Source organism: Amborella trichopoda, chromosome 6 (assembly GCF_054954075.1).
Source record: "Amborella trichopoda isolate Santa Cruz 75 chromosome 6, AtrichopodaSantaCruz75HAP2 v2.0, whole genome shotgun sequence".
Taxonomy (NCBI): Eukaryota; Viridiplantae; Streptophyta; class Magnoliopsida; order Amborellales; family Amborellaceae; genus Amborella; species Amborella trichopoda.
The window spans coordinates 8,947,093-8,966,517 of NC_142341.1; the positions used below are offsets into that span (position 1 = coordinate 8,947,093).

General features: G+C 34.4%; 1 protein-coding gene across 1 annotated transcript; it reads left to right on the forward strand.

Moving 5' to 3' along the window:
• Positions 1–1,186: 1,186 nt before the first annotated feature.
• On the forward strand, positions 1,187–15,907 carry LOC18438000 (UPF0481 protein At3g47200). Its single transcript, XM_006848208.2, has 3 exons — positions 1,187–1,987; positions 9,572–9,916; positions 15,728–15,907. The coding sequence occupies exons 1-3, from the start codon at positions 1,187–1,189 to the stop codon at positions 15,905–15,907; spliced, it is 1,326 nt and encodes a 441-aa protein (XP_006848271.2).
• Positions 15,908–19,425: the final 3,518 nt, after the last annotated feature.

Below are 19,425 nucleotides of genomic sequence, written 5' to 3' on the forward strand. Positions count from 1 at the left end.
TGAATACACACCTAAAATTTTAAGTGATTTGGATTTATAGAAAAAAAACTAAAATTCAAACACTATTGAACATCTGTGATCGTCAGATCGGCCCAGATTCAATATGGGACGTTGGGCTCATATGTTCATATGAGCTAGTGAGCTAATTCCATCTTTTCCCATATATATATATATATATATATATATATATATATATATATATATATATATATATATATATATATATATATATATATATGAAAAGTCTACCCAAGGCGTAAATGAACAGTGATTTTGCCTACCCTCATCACCGTCCAAAGTTCATCGCGCGGTCACGATTGTCAGGTAGTATTTCCTTTTTTCATTTTTTTTTACAAATTGGAATGACCTAAAATTTGGCACGTGTGTACATATTAGTGAGTCGTATCTAATAAAAATATAAAAATAATAATTTGTAAAAACATAATTGACCAAAATACCGCCAAAATGTTTCAAGGATATTTTGATCAATTTTTTCATGTAAAATATTTTCTTGACATTTTTTGTAGATTCATCTATTTTTGATGAACACACGCTCCAAATTTTAGGTCATTCCGATTTTTTTAAAAAAAATAAAAAATAAAACGCTACCGGATAATCATGACCGAGCGATGAACTTTGGATGTGATGAGGGCAGGCGAAATCACTGTTCATTTTTGCCTATAGGCGTTTTGTAGTATCTTCCATATATATATGGGATAATCTAAACTTCACAACCCTTCAAATTACAAAGGATAAAGATAGAGAGAGTTGTGAATGGTGGATTTACTAATTTTGTAGTTTATTTGTTTTTAAAAAATTACTTTTTATGATATCTTCATCAATAAGTAAGAGCAATTTTTTATATATAGATATATGAAAAACACCCTCTTTCAAGTAGCAGCAATCAAGAAATATTGAAAGCAAGATAATGTATTGTGGGTGGACAACTAGTGGGGGCGCAAACCATCATCGTCCACAACGAGCCCTCGGGTGAACTCTCTATGTGCCCATGGAGGAGGAGAAGATGGGTAGCACACAAGAGGTAGAAGATATTGAGAGCTAGACACAAGGTACTGCCAGAGTACAACCTACGCAGCGAGTGGAAACCCGCATCCTCCACAGCAAACCCCCGAGGTGGAAAAATATTGATGATGTTGTGAGAACGCACAACCTTGACGACGAGTCCATGCGATGGAAGAAGCAATGCATATACATTGTTCCAGCCATCCTTGCCGGCTGCAACCAGGATGCCTACATCCCACATCGTGTCTCCCTCGGCCCCTTCCATCATCCCTTCAAGGATAGCAATGCCCACCTAAAACCCATGGAAGAGCACAAGCAACGGGCACTCATCCACTTCCTCCGCCACTCAAGGTGCCCTATCAATGACTATCTCGACGCTCTGCAAGCTGTGGAGAAAGACCTCATAGACTGTTACAGTGTGCCGTTCACGAGCATCACCTCTGATGAATTCCTTCTGATGCTGCTGCGAGAAGGTTGCTTCCTTCTTGAGATCCATCGAACAACAATCGAAGGGAATTTCACCGGTTACGTGCACGATGACGCCATATTTGGGTACCACAGAGCTACCCACGTGCTGCCATTTGTACGCAGAGATATGTTGGTGCTCCATAACCAGATACCCTTGCTGGTGTTGCGTAGGCTCTTGGACTCGGCCTTTATATCCTGTTGCACTAGGCTGAATAGGATGGTGCTCGACTTCTTTCAGATGAAGGATTTAGCAGGGGCTGATAGCTTAGGTGTGCACATGCTCGATGCGTATAGGCGGTGCCTAGTGCGGGCACCGACTTCGGCTTTGGCACAAAGGGAGGCGAGTGCGGCTACTGGGGGGCTAGCTGTGAGGTCTGCTGCAACATTGCATGATGCGAGGGTGAACTTCAGGCCGAGCACAACAAAGGGGTTGATGGATGTACATTTCACCGACGGGGTGCTGTACCTGCCGCACTTAATCATCGACGACACAACGGTTAGTGTAACCATCTATTTTGCCCATTGTTTGAAAAACCGAGCGATCTAACCAATAACCGCCATGGTTAGATCGACCACACAACCGATTTTGTGAATACAGATTTTGCCCTATGAGCGGGAGATCATAGCTCACATGCCCTGTTTGAAAGAGAGCGAGAGAGAGAGAGAGAGAGAGAGAGAGAGAGAGAGAGAGAGAGAGAGAGAGAGAGAGAGAGAGAGAGAGAGAGAGAGAGAGAGAGAGAGAGAGAGAGAGAGAGAGAGAGAGAGAGAGAGAGAGAGAGAGAGCATATTCAAGTTTGGCAAAGTCTGTGATAGACCTAGCCAGTGTTCGTGTTGGAAAATGTGGCCTTTCACGCCATTTTATTCAAGATATTCAATTATTATATATGGGCACAGTTTGTATAGAGCCTACCTTCAAATAGTTTCGATAAATGTAGTTTCAATACTTAAAATATTTGTGATAGTCTCAAAAATATTATGATCTTTATTTATAAAGTTTAAAGATTCAAAAATAGTGTAGATCAACAGATCTATAAAAACTTGAAATTTTTTTTTTTCTCATGTCCATGCATCTTGATGTCAAGATGATCAATTTGAGGATATTTGGGCATCAAAACAACCGCTTCCAGTGAAATTTTTGATGTAGGCTCAAATTTGATTGTTTAGAGCCTCAGCTCTTTGTAAACTTTTCTATTAATATATTAGTTAGTAACATCATAGTATTGATATGAAAAAAGCCATATAAGGGTCTTTAGTGCATAGCTTGTTAAAACTGCCAATGCCATTTAAGGTGAATAGAGATAGAAGTTACAAATTAGATTTCAACTCCTATAGGCCATCATTATTATAATTAATTCTATGCAGTAGGGACTCTATAAAATAGAAGGTTTCTTAATGAATGAAAGAGCGAAAGAAGGGAGGAAGGGAGCTGATTTGCTTGCATTGTATACACATCACCATGGGGTACGGCTTATAGGATTTGGATTAGCACCCCATGCTCCTCGTGTAGTTTGGGGACAGATCCCAAGTATCGATAATCCTATCCCTAGTTTTCTCTGGTTTTTTTTATTTATTTGTTGTTTTACAGGGATCAACAAACGGTATAAGAGTGAGGATGCAGGTGGGTAAATATGCTTATTTGTTGATTTTATTATTTCTTTTCAATTAGTCTTCTCTGTTTGGCTTGGATTTCCTCTTCCTTTTTTTTTCTTTTTTTTTCTTTTTTGTATGTGCCTAATTATGTTTTCAATTGGAGTGAGTTGATATATGTCCCTCTTCATGGATCTATGAATGTTGCTTATCAAGTAAATAAAAAAAAGAAAAAGGAAAAAGGAAAAAAGAAAAAAGGAATACAGGCAAGAGTGAGGGTACTTAGAAAAGTCCTAGTTGGTTACATGCTTGTGGAAATGGGCAATGTTAGATTTCGTGGGAGCATAGAATGTACAGATATTGAATGGAGAGAATAAGAGAGAAAACAATATTTACGTGGTTCAGGCCGAGGCCTGACGTCCATAGATCCAAAGCCCAAATGGATACATCTTTATTATTTGGATGAATGTTTACATCAAGTACCTCTATATATAGAGGACAATCACATAATTACAGAAGATAAATATGGTATGATAACTTGATGACCAAGTAACTTGGTCTCTATCTTCTAGATACATAACGTTATCAAGAGATATATACATATACATCCATAATGATGTATATCAATATGAACCCGGGATATCCATATCCGAACACTCTCCCTCAAACTCAAGATGCTTTGACACAAAGCAGTTGGAATTTGAACAATACTAAGTTGCCAAAAAAAAATAATGAGTAGTGATCAAATCTATGATACATTTCATGGGTTACCAAGGTCTTCTAAGAAACAATCTTTCTTGGGTTCTCTACTTTCTTTTAGAGATTTTCTCTCTTTATGGTCTTCCATGGTCTTCTAAGAAACATGCTTTCTTGGGCTCTTTACTTTTTTCTAGAGACTTTCTCTATTTAAGGTCTTCCAAAAAAGAACCTTTCTTGGGCTCTCTACTTTCTTCTAGAGACTTATCTCTCTAGGGTCTTCTTCTCTGAAGATCTTATCTCTCGGAGGCTTCTTTTCTTTCTAGACGCTTTTTCTCTCTAAAAGAAAATGATCATCACACAGGATGGAGCAACAACAAACTCCATCATCCAATAGGATTGAATAACAAAAAACTCAATCATTGAAACATAGGCATCTGGAACAAACAGGATCAAGTAAACTCGATCATCACATAGGATAGAATAACAAAAAACTCCATCATCAAACGAGATCAAATAACCAAAAACTTGATCATCAATCAGGATCGAGAAATTCAATTATCTTCATCTACTCATCTGGAGACAAAACTCTTGATCATAAATCAGGACTGTGAAATTCGATCATCTTCATCTCCTCATCTGGAGACGGAACTCTTGATCATCAACCATAACATCCCTTTGCTTAGTAGTTGGATTGATCCTAAATCTGGATTTTCTTGTCCACATAGAGATTACATTAGAGATGTTGACTTCATCTCTACTCATCTCATCTTTATATCTCCTATAATCTCTCCCTCAAGTTGGGTTTGGATGCGAAGAAACACCCAACTTGTAAAATACAATATTTTTTTTTCTTTTGATTACAATTATATAAAAAAAATATGTCAATGAAATTGGGCTTCTAGACAATAGCCCACATCTTTAAAAAATACCACCTTTTTTTTTTTCTTTCCACTTCTTCAATTTCTTTTTTTTTTTTTAAGAGAACAATCCCAAAACGAAGAGAGTTTTGGCACCAAACCGTGCACGCAAGAACTTTTACTTCCTTCCCTCTCTTTTAAACTCTCTCTCTCTCTCTCTCTCTCTCTCTCTCTCTCAAATTGCATCATCTGTCCTTTCTTGTTTGACTCTTTCTCCACGACTGAATTCATAGAATTTCATTGGTTCCGCTTTCATAGATCGTGCGCCCTGAAATAGTAGAATTGTTCTCTGTGAAACAATTTCTGCAAATATAGTTTGTGTGCATTCACAGGAAAAATCTGATTTTTTTTCTTTGCTGTAACCTCTGAAGTTGCACAAATCATTTTCTCCCTCTATAAGTCCACTTGTGAAGTCTCTAAACCTCTCCCTTTCTCTCTCTTAAACCATAAGATTTCTTTTCTGCATGTCACTCCCAAACTCACACCAGTTCCAAAATTTATCTCCTAAAATAAAAAAAAAAGTATCAAAACTTTGTTTTTAGATGATTTGAGAAGATTCTCTTCATAGCCTAGCTCCTCACAAATAGTTTGCTCCATCTTAACAACAAAACCCTTGTCCTGTTTGAGAAGTCTCCCTACATAATTAATCTCCTAAACCCAAGTACTCCATAACTTCTCTCTCTCTCCCAACATGGGCTCCCATCAATCTTTCTGCAAATCTACCCACGCAAACGCCATCAATGACCTGATGCATGAAACCTCCACTAGTGGCCGAAATCGTAGCCTCCACCTTTGTAAAACATGTACAATTTCAGGTATGTAAACAATGTTCCATTTATTCATAAAATTCTCCACATAAGAAAATTCAGGTTGTGAGCCTTGGTTTGGAGGGGCCTTTGAAATAATTGCCCACAAAGTAGTTTGAGCCCTTGGTAAACTAGGGTTTTGAAGCCCGCAAAGGAAGGTAGCAGAGTAAGTCCAGGATGAGGGCAAGGTAACAGAGCATGGAGCTGGATACCAAACGCCGAAGACTACATGGAAATAATATGCCTGATTTTTCAGGACAAGGAGAGAGAGATGTCTTTGAAATTTTCGGAAGCCAACAACAGGGTAGACGATCTTGAAATTTCTCGACCTCAGAGCTAAGGTCCTCGTCGATCACTCTGATACCATGTTAAAAGTAGGGTGTCTTGGAATTTGCGGTGAAAGGGGATTTTTGGCATGGCAGAGATAATGAAAGTAGGGTTTTATTTGAGGAGTTGTGGGATCAATGGCTTGGAATCAAGTGAGAATCGATGACGAAAAGAGAACTGTGAATATGATTACCGACCTTTTCACTTCGGGGAGTCTAAAAAAAATGTGGACTTGGAAGGCAAGTAAGAACTGGGCAAGATAGATTCTTAGAGGGCTTCACCGATCAAATAAAGGCTCGATTCTTGAGAGTCGAAATACGAAATCGTGAACCTTGAGAGATGAAATACCAAATCAAAGGCTCGTGAATCTTGAGAGACGAAATACCAAATCGAATCTTTAGAGATGAAATACCAAATCGTGAACCTTGAGAGACGAAATACCAAATCAAAGGCTCATGAATCTTGAGAGACGAAATACCAAATCGAATATTGAGAGACGAAATACCAAATCGTGAACCTTACTCTGATACCATATTAGAATTCGTGGGAGCAACACAAACATTGAATGGAGAGAATAAGAGAGAATACAATATTTACGCTTACGTCCACGGATCCAAAGCCCAACTGGCTACATCTTCAGTATTTGAATGAATGTTTACATCAAGAAGTACCTCTCTATATAGAGGACAATCACACAATACAGAAGATAAATATAGATAAATATGGTATGATAACTTGATGACCAAGTAACTTGGTCTCTAAATTCTAGATACCTAACCTTATCAAGAGATATATACATATACATCCATAATGATGTATATCAATATGAACTCGAGATATCCATGTTGGGCAATACCCCTTGAACTACATAGGGGGTGCTTTAGAGGGATTTGTGTGTCGTAAATCATCTGATTTCAAAATGGTCTATTAGAGAGATTTGCTTCAATAATTATGTGCATTTTGAATTTATTTTTCATTTAATTATATGTATTTTGACTCAATTTTTTGTTTTGCACTTCTTTTGTCTGCAACGCCTTTTCATGGCAATGTGATGACAAAAAAAAAGTCCATTTTTTTTTTGAGAAAATTACGAATAACGCCCTAGACTAGATACTTTATGCGAGTTATCCCCAGCCAAACTTTTTTTCTCATTTCTTCCCCCAAAATACACTTTGCTAGCGAATATCCCTTAGTAAAAACCTGTACATTTTTTTGACGAAAACACCTTTTTTTGTACATAAAAATTTAATTTTGGCCAGACATTCACGTGGGCTTACATGGGCTGCCAGACCGCTCTTTGACATTACCGGACTACTCTTTGACATTGCTAAACCGCACTGTGAGCCTATTGTCGGACCACATGGGCCTATTGTCGGATTGCTCTGTGGCAGTGCCAGACCGCATGGACCTATTACTAGACCGTTCTTTGTCAGTGCCGAACCGTCAGTTGTACTGTCGGACGGTCACTGTTATTTACCGGACCAATATTCCACGGCCGGACCACCCTAAAAATACGTTGGACCGCCTTTTCATGGGAAAAAAGAGAGAGAGGCATGGTAAAAGTATGGGAGGGTAGTTTAGAGTTTTTTTAACTTTTTTTGGGTTGGGGGGTATTTGCTAACAAAATATATTTTGGGGTAAACGTGAGAAAACAAAGTTTGGTTGGGAGTAACTTGCATATAAAGTCTACTTTTGGGTGTTATTTGTAATTTTCCCTCTTGTTTTGGTTAGTTTGCTGAAAAATATTTGGTAGGTTCCAATCACAAAAATATTATAGTAAATTCTTTGTGGAAAAAGTTAATATAAGGATGTTACCTTATAATGTAGAACTACAGATGCCCCTAAAAAATCCATCGGAAAAGATAGTTTTAGTGTTGAAAAACCCTTTGATTGATCATCTCGACATCAAGATGTATGACTATGAAAAATAAAAATATTTTAAGTCTAAGAAATAGTGCATTCTACAACATATTATCTACACCGTCCATTTTCAAGATTTTCATATATTTATAGATCTACTTGATTTTAACCATTTTTAAAATTTAAAATTTTATAATTAGATATAAAAATAAATTTTGAGATAATCCTAAGAACATTTTACATCAAAATTATATACCATGATAAAATTTAAAGATGCACGATGCATCCGTGTGCCAACTGCACCCATTCTTTATTGCCTTAATTTTTTATAGTAAGTTATGTATTGCATTAAATTAGAAATTTGTTGACATTTGTATTTTATCATGAAATCAATGGTCCTCTTTCAAAAACATAAGTTTTTCTCTCTTTAAAAATATAAGGTAATTTCTCTCTACCCAAAGACACGTAAGCCTCTGTCTTACACCATGGGCCATCATCTCCATAACAGTACCCATGGACATCATCCAAATGTTGCAGGGATAAGTCTCTCTCTTATACCATGGGCCTTCATCTCCATAACAGTACTCATGGACATCATCCAAATGTTGCAGGGACCAACAGTTCGAATCAACGACTTAGGCGGAGACTCGGCCGACTTCAAGTACTGCAGTAGCAACAAATTAGTAAAAAATAAAAAATAAAAAAAATCTTTAAAAATAGGATAAACTGTTTAAAATAAAATTAAACAAAAAATGTTTAAAAAAGGTTGAAAAAAAGTTAAAAGGAGTGAAAAACGATTTGATAAAATTCAATTTGTGATGGGGTATTTTAAAAATAATCTATAAATGAAGGAAAAATATAAAAATAAGTATTTATGATAAAAACACTTTACCATCTTTATCAAAATTATACAAAACATAATAATAATAATAATAATACACATAAATTTTTAATGGTCTATAATTTAGGACACACTGAGGTTTATAAAAATTTAGCGTCCTTTTATCATTGTAATCAAGTTTGACTACGCTTAAGACGCAATCAACTACGTGTTTGGATGTTCGAAAATGCAAAAATAAATCTATTTAAAATCAAATTGCTATGTTACCTGCAACAAAACCTATTTTTGTTTGTGTAGGTAGCATTTCTTATAAAACTAGTTTTATATCAGTTCTACATCCATTTTCTCATCCCTACGACTGATCTCTTGAGCAATAAAATGATTATTTCGATTTTAAGTGTTTATAGATTTGTTAGATCTTTATCATTTTTTAAGCTTTCAATTTCGTGATTGGAGGTGGAAATAGATTTTTAAGGTAGTCCTAGTTTTGCAGCTTTAGGTTTTGTAATTGGAGGTGGAAATAGATTTTTAAGGTGGTCCTAGTTTTGCAGCTTTAGGTTTTGTAATTGGAGGTGAAAATACTTTTTTGGTCGATTATAAGGGTTTACGGCCCCAAAACTGCATCTTCCGGCGGGGTTGAAAATGTGCCCTACTTTGATTGGTTATGATTAACGCGTTATACAAGCTGCCTTTATTGAAGGGCTCGGTTCCAATCCCGGATATGTAGAAATGCGACCCTTTTAATAAATCTATTTTTGAGATGCATTTTAAGATTTAATTTTTAAAGACATGTAATCTCTAACATGGAGATCATGCTTATGAAAAAATAAATAAATTTTAAAAATTAAAAATAATAATTCTAGTAAGAAAACATTTCGACCGTTAGTTTCCATTGTTTTTAGATGAAACACGATGGATGCTTTACACTTTCTAGACCGCGTATATAAAAATGCGGTCCAGCCATCATGAAAAAATTTTCCCTTATTTAATGTTGGCCTCTCTATTACTTGACATTCTAACAACCCATTTTCTACCATGAGCAGGAATCCAAGTTCTTGAATCTGCTGGCTTTCGAGAGTCTTCACGTGGGGGCGGGGTGCGAGGTCTCGTCGTACGTGTGGTTCATGGACAACCTCATAGACACTGCTAAGGACGTGGACGTTTTGCGCTTCTCGAGCATCATTGAGAATGCAATGGGAAGTGATGCAGAGGTGGCAGATCTCTTCAACAGACTCTCAAAGGAGTTGACAATGGATTCGGATGGACGATTCGCAACGGTGCAGAAGCAGCTGAGACAACGCTACGAGAAGCTGTGGAACCGAATCTCGGTTCAGTTCCATCAAAGCTACCTCAGTGATCCTTGGAAGTTTATTGGGTTGGTTGCAGCGGTGCTCCTGCTGCTAACACTGACCCAAGCTCTATATGCAGTTTTGGCCTACCATAAACCACCCCCCAATTAAGATAATACTCCTAATTAGGCGATCTATTAGATGATGATTAGAGTCATAATTAAATTAGGTTGGAGATCTTTCAAATAATAAAACATCCCCATGTTAAATGTCATCCATTTCGTTGGTCTATCATAAGGTAGTAAGTGAGGTGACGAAATCAATATATCCTAAGTTGTTTATGTGATATTTATCCTTATTTTTTATTTTTTTCCAAGAAGATGGTGTGTTTTCCTTACATGTGAAGGGTTGTATAAAGATTGTTCATGTAACATATTATTGCCTTTTTAATAAAATGGCTAGTGGCCCAATATCTCCACTGATTCACCGAAAAAAAAAAAAAAAAAATTCTTATCCCCTAAAAAGAGGCATACTTGCTCCCATTTTTTCTTTATTAAATTTAGGGAAAAAATCAAATGAGAAGATAAAACCACCTTAAAAGATAATTGAAGCAATTAAATAATCTCTATTTCAATTTGAGGGGTTATACTTATTTTCTTAGTTCAATTAGTTACCTCCTCAAAAAAAGTTTAAAGACTTCCTCCTCAAAAAAGTTTTTAAAAATCCTGAATTATTGGCTGGGAGTATTTCTTTGATCTGAATATAGCATGCTCCCATAGGAGTGTACTATATATTAACTCCAGGAAAAATTATTGTATGGGAGTATTTCTTTGATATGAAATGTTAGATCCGTCAAAAAATCACTAAAGAAATATTTTCAAAAAAAAGAAGAAGAAAAAACATGGATACTAAGCTCCAGTGTTCAAAAACTCGACTAGTCCAACTTCGAACCGGCCAGTCAAACCGTAACAGGGCACTAGCTTATCCGATTTTGGCTGTTTTCAGTGGTCTAGCAGGGTATTTTAAAAAATAGTTAAAAAATATAAAATTCCAAAAATAAGAGATTTGTTTGTAAACTGTTTTGTGATGTATTTTATCATTTTGGAAAAGATTAGAAAGTATGTTGATCAAGAATTCTTATTTTTACATTTTTCCATGTTTTTTAGAAAATCTCAAAAATACCCTGAGGCACAAATCCATTTTTTCAAATCGATTTTTCACTACTTTTCGATGTCATTTGGATGTGCTTGGTTTTATCATGCTTTAATATACTTGATATATTTGTTTGGATTTGTTTTGTAACTATTTATCTTTTTAGTATTTTTTGATTGAGCGAGACTTGCTTGGTTAGTTCGATTTGAACCGGCCAGTTTACCAGTTTACTCCAACCTTGTAGGCTCTACAACACTTAGGCCTTGCGTTTCAAAAATTGGAGAGTACTTGTTCAATCTTGGGAATTGGGATGTTAAGTTTTTCAACCACATAAAATTTGCAGTTTCAATTTATTTTGGATCCTAAAACTGCTGTTACCTTTACGCAAGGGAATAAATGATAATACCAGAGAAGAACATCTTTGGCCAAACAACCACCTTATTTTTTAAAAATTGGCCAAACAACCACCTTATTTTTTAAAAAACGTTAAGTGCTCTTACATAAGGGAAAGGTTTCTATATTTTCCCTATATATATTCCCCCCAATCCAACCATCCAATTTAAACCAAGTGAGTCACTGACCGTTTGATCTAACAACCAATGCTTAGTAGTTTTTTTTTTTTATACAAATTGTATGAATATAAAAAATTTTATAGTGCCGTGCATGTATTTAATAAATAAAAAAGAAAAAAAAAAGAAAAAAAAAAGAAAAGAGAGAGAGATTTATTTTTTTAAAAAATGGTTCCATATTGCCAACATTAAAACATGGGCATAAATAAAACAAAAAAATAAAAAAGTATGACCTGGGTGCCAAATGGCGGAATATATTGACCAAGCTATAATTTTGCATTTATTAGGCCCATGCGTAAATTTTTCCAAAACTTTTTTCTCAGAAAAGTATCATGCAAGATGTTAGTATTTCAAAATTAAAAAGAGATAATGAATTTTAACAGTTGGGTAAAATTAAAATATTTGTCTCTTGGCCAATCCCATGTGGGAATACAAATATCCTGTTTATATATACTAGAAACCTATTTTTGTTTGTTATGAGAGCCTATGAGCAAGAGGAATCAAAGGATTTTCTTCTGGTTACTTTATTTAATAAACTACATATAACTTGACCCTTAATACTTTCCCACCCAATGTGGAATTGCAAAGAGCCACCACCAATCTGTACCAACTATCATGCAACAAACTGAGTAGTAACAAGGCTTGTAAATCATAATGTGACACTATTTTCATCAAAGAGAGTTGATACCCTGTGCTATGCAATTGAAGCACCTTATTTAAACTTCAAAATTAACTAGCATTTGGATCAAGAAAACTATGTTTTTTTTTATATATGACCTTTCCAACATTTTTCCTATGGAATGTTGCCAAAGTTTTACTTGATATATGTGGAACACACTATCATTCAAACCATTGTTGAATGAACCCAACAGGTTTTCGATCCAGCTTCTTCGATTCCTCATCTATTATATCTTTTGCTTTGTCTCCATCATGCTCAATGGGAGCATATAGATCTTCGCAATATATAACATGCTCCCTTTTAGCCTATACAAATAAACCAATTGTTCTTGTCAGATCAGCCTTCAAATCCTACAATGAGGGGGAACCTTAAGCATAGCCTATAAAATCCAATAAATACTAAAAGAATTACAATGGTTCTTCCCAAGTCTATTAAACATTACTTGAGGATTTAAGATCAATAAATTGAAAAAAAATAAAAAAAATACGTCCCTTGATGCACACGAGAGTTGTAGAATAGATGCCCTATGTCACTTTTGAGAAACAGAAAAACCTCAAATTATTTTTTAAATTTTTAGCTCATTCCGGCCTCACTTTTTACAAGAAACTGTAATAATTGATATTTTTCCATTTCCAAAATTTTCTCATTTTACAGATGGTGTCCCAGTCCTCATGGGACGGAAACTCACATAAGAGTGATGCCCGAATCACAGGTATCTAAAACAACAAAATGAGAACAGAGGATGGCTGTTTGGGCCGACTATCCAGAGACACGGAGATTATTTTACAAAAATAAATATGTCCATGTCACACCCCAAGAATTTATAATACTGTTATTTCTAAGATGTGACAGACAAAACATATATACATCTATCGATATGACAAATTTACAGTGGCGAGGTCTTACAAAGTAAATAAAGAAAGCTAGCACCACAACAGTATCTTCCAAGGTTGATCTTGACTAGCACTCAAAATGAATCCGCAGTTATCTTGAAAAATATGTTTACCATAGTTTGATGAGTTTGGCTACTCAGTAAGTGGTCATCATAATCCTAAAAATAATCATGATTGAAAGATATCAATATTTTCCAAAATAAGGTCTATTAACAGAAATACATCAACAGTTTCATTTTCAATAAATGCATAATTAAGTATAATCCGAGTAATTGAAATGCTTATAACACTTTTAACGGCAGTACATAATTCAAAAGATTTCACAAAATACCCTACTGGCATCCCAAGTAGGCCACCTATAGACCCCATCAGCGTCCTGATGGGTCCACTTAATCCCTATCGGCGTTCGAGATAGGTCCACTTAATCCCTGCAGGTCCACTTATACCTCACCGACGTACCGGATGAGTCCACTTAATCCCTACCGGCGTCCCAGATAGGTCCACTTATACCTCACCGGCGAACCGGATGAGTCCACTTGCATACTTAAATTATTTCTAAATCTCTTAAACATTCGAAAGCAGCAATATCATGTACTCAACATATCACTGAAATCATTAAAATGAATTTCACTTAAACCATTAATAACAGTCACTCTCTATAACATTTCTAAAATAACCAATCAAATATTTTGGGCTCAAATTTAGAAAGGTAGCAGTTTGTAAAGGCATTCTAGCATAATTGCCAATTTAATATGTATAAAAAAAAACTCTTATAAAAATTCAAGAATACAGAATTATCACAATTTATGGGATGTTAATTTGCAAATAAACATTTCACAACAATACTATAATCAATTGCAAAAATGTCAATTTTTAAATTATAAGGTAGTCATTTGCACAAGAATTTTACAATGTCTAAATATTCAAAACAGTAGAAAGAAATATCACAATTTTACTAAAAGCAGAAATATCACATTTATTTCTAACAATAAACAAGAAAAATAAATAAATTTATTTTTCTAATTTACAGCATTCAAACTTTCTAACATAGATAAAATATCACAATTTTTATTAAAAAGATTATTTTTCAAGATAATGAGGTCACGTGCGCATAAAATTTATCGCATCTAAAATTCATGATAATAAGCAGAAATAATTATTTCATTTCATTTTTAAAAAGAATGGATTATTTTTCGAGACAATGAGGTCACTTACACATAAAACTGATAAAATAAAGATCCTGGACGGAAATATAACTATTTATTAAAAACAGACTATTTTTCAAGAAGACGATGTCACTTACACACAAAACTTATAAAATAAAGATCCTGGACAGAAATATCACTATTTATTAAAAACAGACTATGTTTCAGGAAGACGATGTCACTTACACACAAAACTTATAAAATAAAGATCCTGGACGGAAATATCACTATTTATTAAAAACAGACTATTTTTCAGGAAGACGATGTCACTTACACACAAAACTTATAAAATAAAGATCCTGGACGGAAATATCACTATTTATTAAAAACAGACTATTTTTCAGGAAGACGATGTCACTTACACACAAAACTTATAAAATAAAGATCCTGGACGGAAATATCACTATTTATTAAAAACATACTATTTTTCAGGAAGACGATGTCACTTACACACAAAACTTATAAAATAAAGATCCTGGACGGAAATATCACTATTTATTAAAAACAGACTATTTTTCAGGAAGACGATGTCACTTACCCACAAATACTTGAGAAGGAGCTTCCGATAAAAATTCGGCTAGAGAGTGGAGTTCACTGTGTTTCGACCAGAGGGAAAAATCTCATAAGTTTTCTAAGGTCAGTGTCCTCATCTCTCTGAATTTAAATTCTACTAATATATTATTTTATTCTTTTATTACGTTACAGGTGTGAACGTTAGCTTACGCTTTAAACGACTACAGCCCACATCCTTTAGTAGACGTGTCAAGAGCAAAGAAGCAACAAAGCTTTTAAACGAAAAGCTTTGAAAAGTAGAGATGGTCCCTAAGGACCATCATGTTCAAACGAATCATCATGTATTAAAAGTTTATTTTCTTCTTCTTTTTTTTTTTTTTTCCAAAAGTTTAGGATTGTTACAGTCCATGTCGTCCTCACTATTCTATGTGGGCGAATGAGTGGGGATATTGCGTTCCTACCCATTTTATTTAAAAAAGAAAGCATATGTTACATGAATAATCTTTAGGAAAGTATAGAATGAAACCATTTACAAGGTGAGACATTAATCTTGACCATTAGATGTGAAATTGGGTGGCCGCAATTATTCCATTGACCAAGTTCAAACTTCAAAAGAAATTTTCTCAAACTTTTTGATACAACTAAGCTATCAAACTTCACATCGGATGGTTGTAAGTAATTGTGACCACCTTATATCAAAGGTAAGTGGTCTCATTGTATACAATCCCTTGACAAGAGGACACTAGCATCATCAAATAAAATGTAAGACGTTACAAAAACTAAGGGGCGAGCACGCCACACCTTTACTTCATTCATAAAAACCACTGCCACACTCAAGAGGTGGTCAAAACTTATGTTGATCCATTTCTGTTTTAAGTTTATAATTGTACATGGGGCAGGAATACGACCTCCTCAATATGATGATGTTCGAGCAATGTAAGTTCGGATCGGAGAGTCACATCATGGCGTATGTGAATTTGGAGGACTTGATAGACACAGAATATGTGAATTTGGAGGACTTGATAGACCCAGCCAAGGAATCCTTTGCCGCTTGTATCTTCAGGAATGATAGAGAATAGGTTAGAAAGTGTGGGGGAGGTCGCTGAGATCTTCCAAGGGAATGGCCATTCTTGAGAGTGAACGCTTGATCGGAGTCCGAACTAGGCTGATCCGCCATTGCCAGAAGTGCCGCAACAAGTGGAGGGGTGCCTTCATCCACACTTAACTTAGTAATAGCATTGTTGCCATCGACGATCCTACTGTTGCTAACTTTGCTTTAAATTATGTTTTCAGCACCCAGCTAGTACAAGCAGAGCCCATTGAGAGTGTTTGCATTTTAATTTTTTATCTACAAATCCAAATCATTTGAAATTTTAGGCGTGTGTTCATAAACAATAGGTAAATCTTTCAAAAATATCAAAAAAATATTTTACATGAAAAATATTGACCAAAAAACCCCTTTAAAGGGGGTATTTTGATTAATTTGTTTTTATGTATTACTTTTTTTTAGTATTATTAGGTACGACTTGAAGAGAAGAACACACCCTTAAAATTTCAAGTGCTTCAGATTTGTAAAAAAAAAATTAAAATTAAAATTCAAACCCTACTGGACATCTGTGATCGTCAGATCCGTCCAGATTCAATCTGAAGGCCCACTAACTCACAAGATCATTTTCCATCCATATATATATATATATATATAAAGGATAGTGATGAATTAGTTTAGCATAAAACCATAAAAATAAGTTAGAACAAGTGTGGGAAAGAAATGTTATATATAGAGAGAGGGTGTTAAGTGCGACAAAAGAGAGGCGGTCTGTCATCTTTCATACTCAGTATTACTTTAATATATATAGAGGATTGTGTTGAATTAGTTTAGCATAAAATCATAAAAATAAGTCAGAACAAGTGTGGGAAAGAGAAAGAATCACGTCCAAAGTAAAGAAAAGTATGTAGAGAGAAGCGTGTTATGTACGACAGAAGATAGGTGGTCGGTCATCTTTCATGCTCATTATTACTTTATGGACACTGATTTAAAAAAAAAAAGAAAAAAAATAAGTTTATGCACACGGTTTTTATGCGGCCAGCCCGTAGAAATGGGGCTTCATAATAAATATATTTTTAAAATATAATTTGATTTTAATATTTAAATAATATATAATCTTTAGAGTAATGATCCTATGAGACCCTCCAACACTCATATGCTTAAAACTTTAAAGGATCATCATTAAATTTGGTATAGATATCTAAAAAAATAATCACATGGACGTTGGACTTGATTCATTTAAAGACCTGTACTAAATTTAATGGTGATCCTTTGAGTCCTACACATATAGGTGTGGGAGAGTCTCATAGGATCATTACTCTAATCTTTAACATGGAGATCATGAATATAAAATAAAAATTGAAAACTAATAATAATAGTTATATTAAAAAAAATATGTGAGCCATTAGTTACACTTGTTTTCAAATGGACCACCTAATTGCATCCTCTTTAAGATGGATGCTTTATACTGGTGGACTGCATGTTGTAGAAATGCGGTCCAACCCACATGAAACAATTTTTTTTTATTTTATTAGTTTAAAAAAGAGTTTTTTCTCTGTAAATTTTGGTACATGTGATTTATGTATAGATCTTAAAATTTTAAGTAAAATACGAAATGTTCATTTAGATGCAAAAATTGCAAACAATGTCGTCTACCATTTTTTTCAAAATTGTCCTTTGGTCAACCCAAATTTTGTTTTATTTTTTTAGTTTTTCCATTAGTAAGGTAGTGTCCCAAACTTTAAGGCACTTCTTTACAAACAAAAAAACTAAACAAAAATAAATAAAAAATCAAGTTGCTCAAAGGGCAATCTTAGAAAAACTAAAAAGAGGGTTGACCAACATTCTTTGTAATTTTCGCATATAGGTGGAGTATTTCGTATTTTACTTAAAATAAAATTTTAAACTCCGTATGTAAATCACTCTTTTGGAATACAATGGTGCATGAGTGGTTTTCTCTGTTCATTTCCAATTTTAGATTAGTATTCGTTGCGCTTCTAATTTTCTGCTACTTGTCTGAGTACAATCACTCTTAAATCTTCTCTTTCGGTATTTTTCTCCCAGTTCTATGAAACTATATTTTGATCCCATGGTTACTGTAAATAGGAAAAATACTTCTTTGATCTCTAGAAAACAACAAGCCTCAATGAAGATCACAAATACAGAAATGAATACCTCCGATAAGATAGGATTCTACCTCAAGAATTCATAAACTTATGAGTTCTTGAAAATAAAGTTAAGAATCCCCATAAACAAGAACAGTTATTATTTAGTCTTGATATAGTTAACACCAATGGTTTAAAAAGCGGATCGGTGACCCGGATCAAGCACCTCAACAACCGATCTAGATCGGCGATCCGGATCGGGAATTAGCTGAATCCGTTGGATTAAAGCTTCAAAAAAGTCCAAAAAAATTATTAAAATTCATTATAAATGTTGTTTTTTAGGAATCCAATAAGAAATAAAGGTACTACATTATTAACTTTCATTTTTTTCATCAATTTGTGAATATTGAGATGCTCTTTCCCTGTATAAACTTAAGTATTAAATTTACATCACATAAAAGAAAAATCCTAGAATTATCACGGATAAAATATATAATTATACATAGACTATAATAAAGAGTAGACTAAATCAATGAAAGAATGGCCATTAAAATCTCGTTTTGGCAAAAAACCCTAATCCGCTAAAAAAATCAAAATTGTTACAAACTAACTAACTATAATACAAAATTATTACAACCTAACTAATTATAATATTATATACTGAAATTATAATTATTAGTTTATATTTTATAGTTATTTTATTAGATAAATAATAACAAATTAAAAATATTTTATAATATTATCTAATTTAAAATGTATTATTGACAACTGTAAGAAAAATAGTACATTACATGATTTATAATGTAAAAATTAATAAATAAAATAAAAGATTTGGTTATCAATGTAAAAATTAATAAAATATGTACAAATTTTGAAAATAACACTTTAATTTATTATATGCCCAAGGGGGAACAAAAATTAACTCAAGAAGGGATAAACTATTTTATGGCCCAAGGGGAGATTCGAACTTGAAAAGTCAAAGCAAATAACATTAGTGATAACTATCGTGCCTCTTTAGCATATGTATTTAAAATTACCTATTAATAGCATATATTTACATTCTGTTTTCATTTAATGATGTTTGAAAATTATCCCACATCGAAGGATAAGTATTCAAATATGCTATATAAATTACAATGTAATTGGAAGATAAACATAAGTGTGAAAACACTAGGGCATTTGCGTACGCGTGCATGTGCGTGTCGCACGTGTGGCGCATGTGGGAGTGGTGTGTGTCGCACGTGTGACGCAGTGTGTGTCGCACGTGTGATGCGTACACACGTGTGAAAGTGTTTTTGAGGTCTGAACCAGCTAGAACCGATGCACGCGTGCATGTACATGTGGGAGTGTGTGTGGCACGTGTGGGAGCGTGCACACGTGCATGCGTGCATGTGCGTGTGGCAATTGTGAAAGTGTTTTTGAGGCCTAAACCTGCTAGAACCGGTGC

Coding starts and splice junctions, on each gene's coding strand:
- LOC18438000 (XM_006848208.2), top strand. CDS start 1,187: ATGCGATGGAAGAAGCAATGCATATACATTGTTCCAGCCATCCTTGCC. Junction 1,988..9,571: donor TAATCATCGACGACACAACG/GTTAGTGTAACC, acceptor TACCATGAGCAG/GAATCCAAGTTCTTGAATCT. Junction 9,917..15,727: donor TTATTGGGTTGGTTGCAGCG/GTGCTCCTGCTG, acceptor TACATGGGGCAG/GAATACGACCTCCTCAATAT.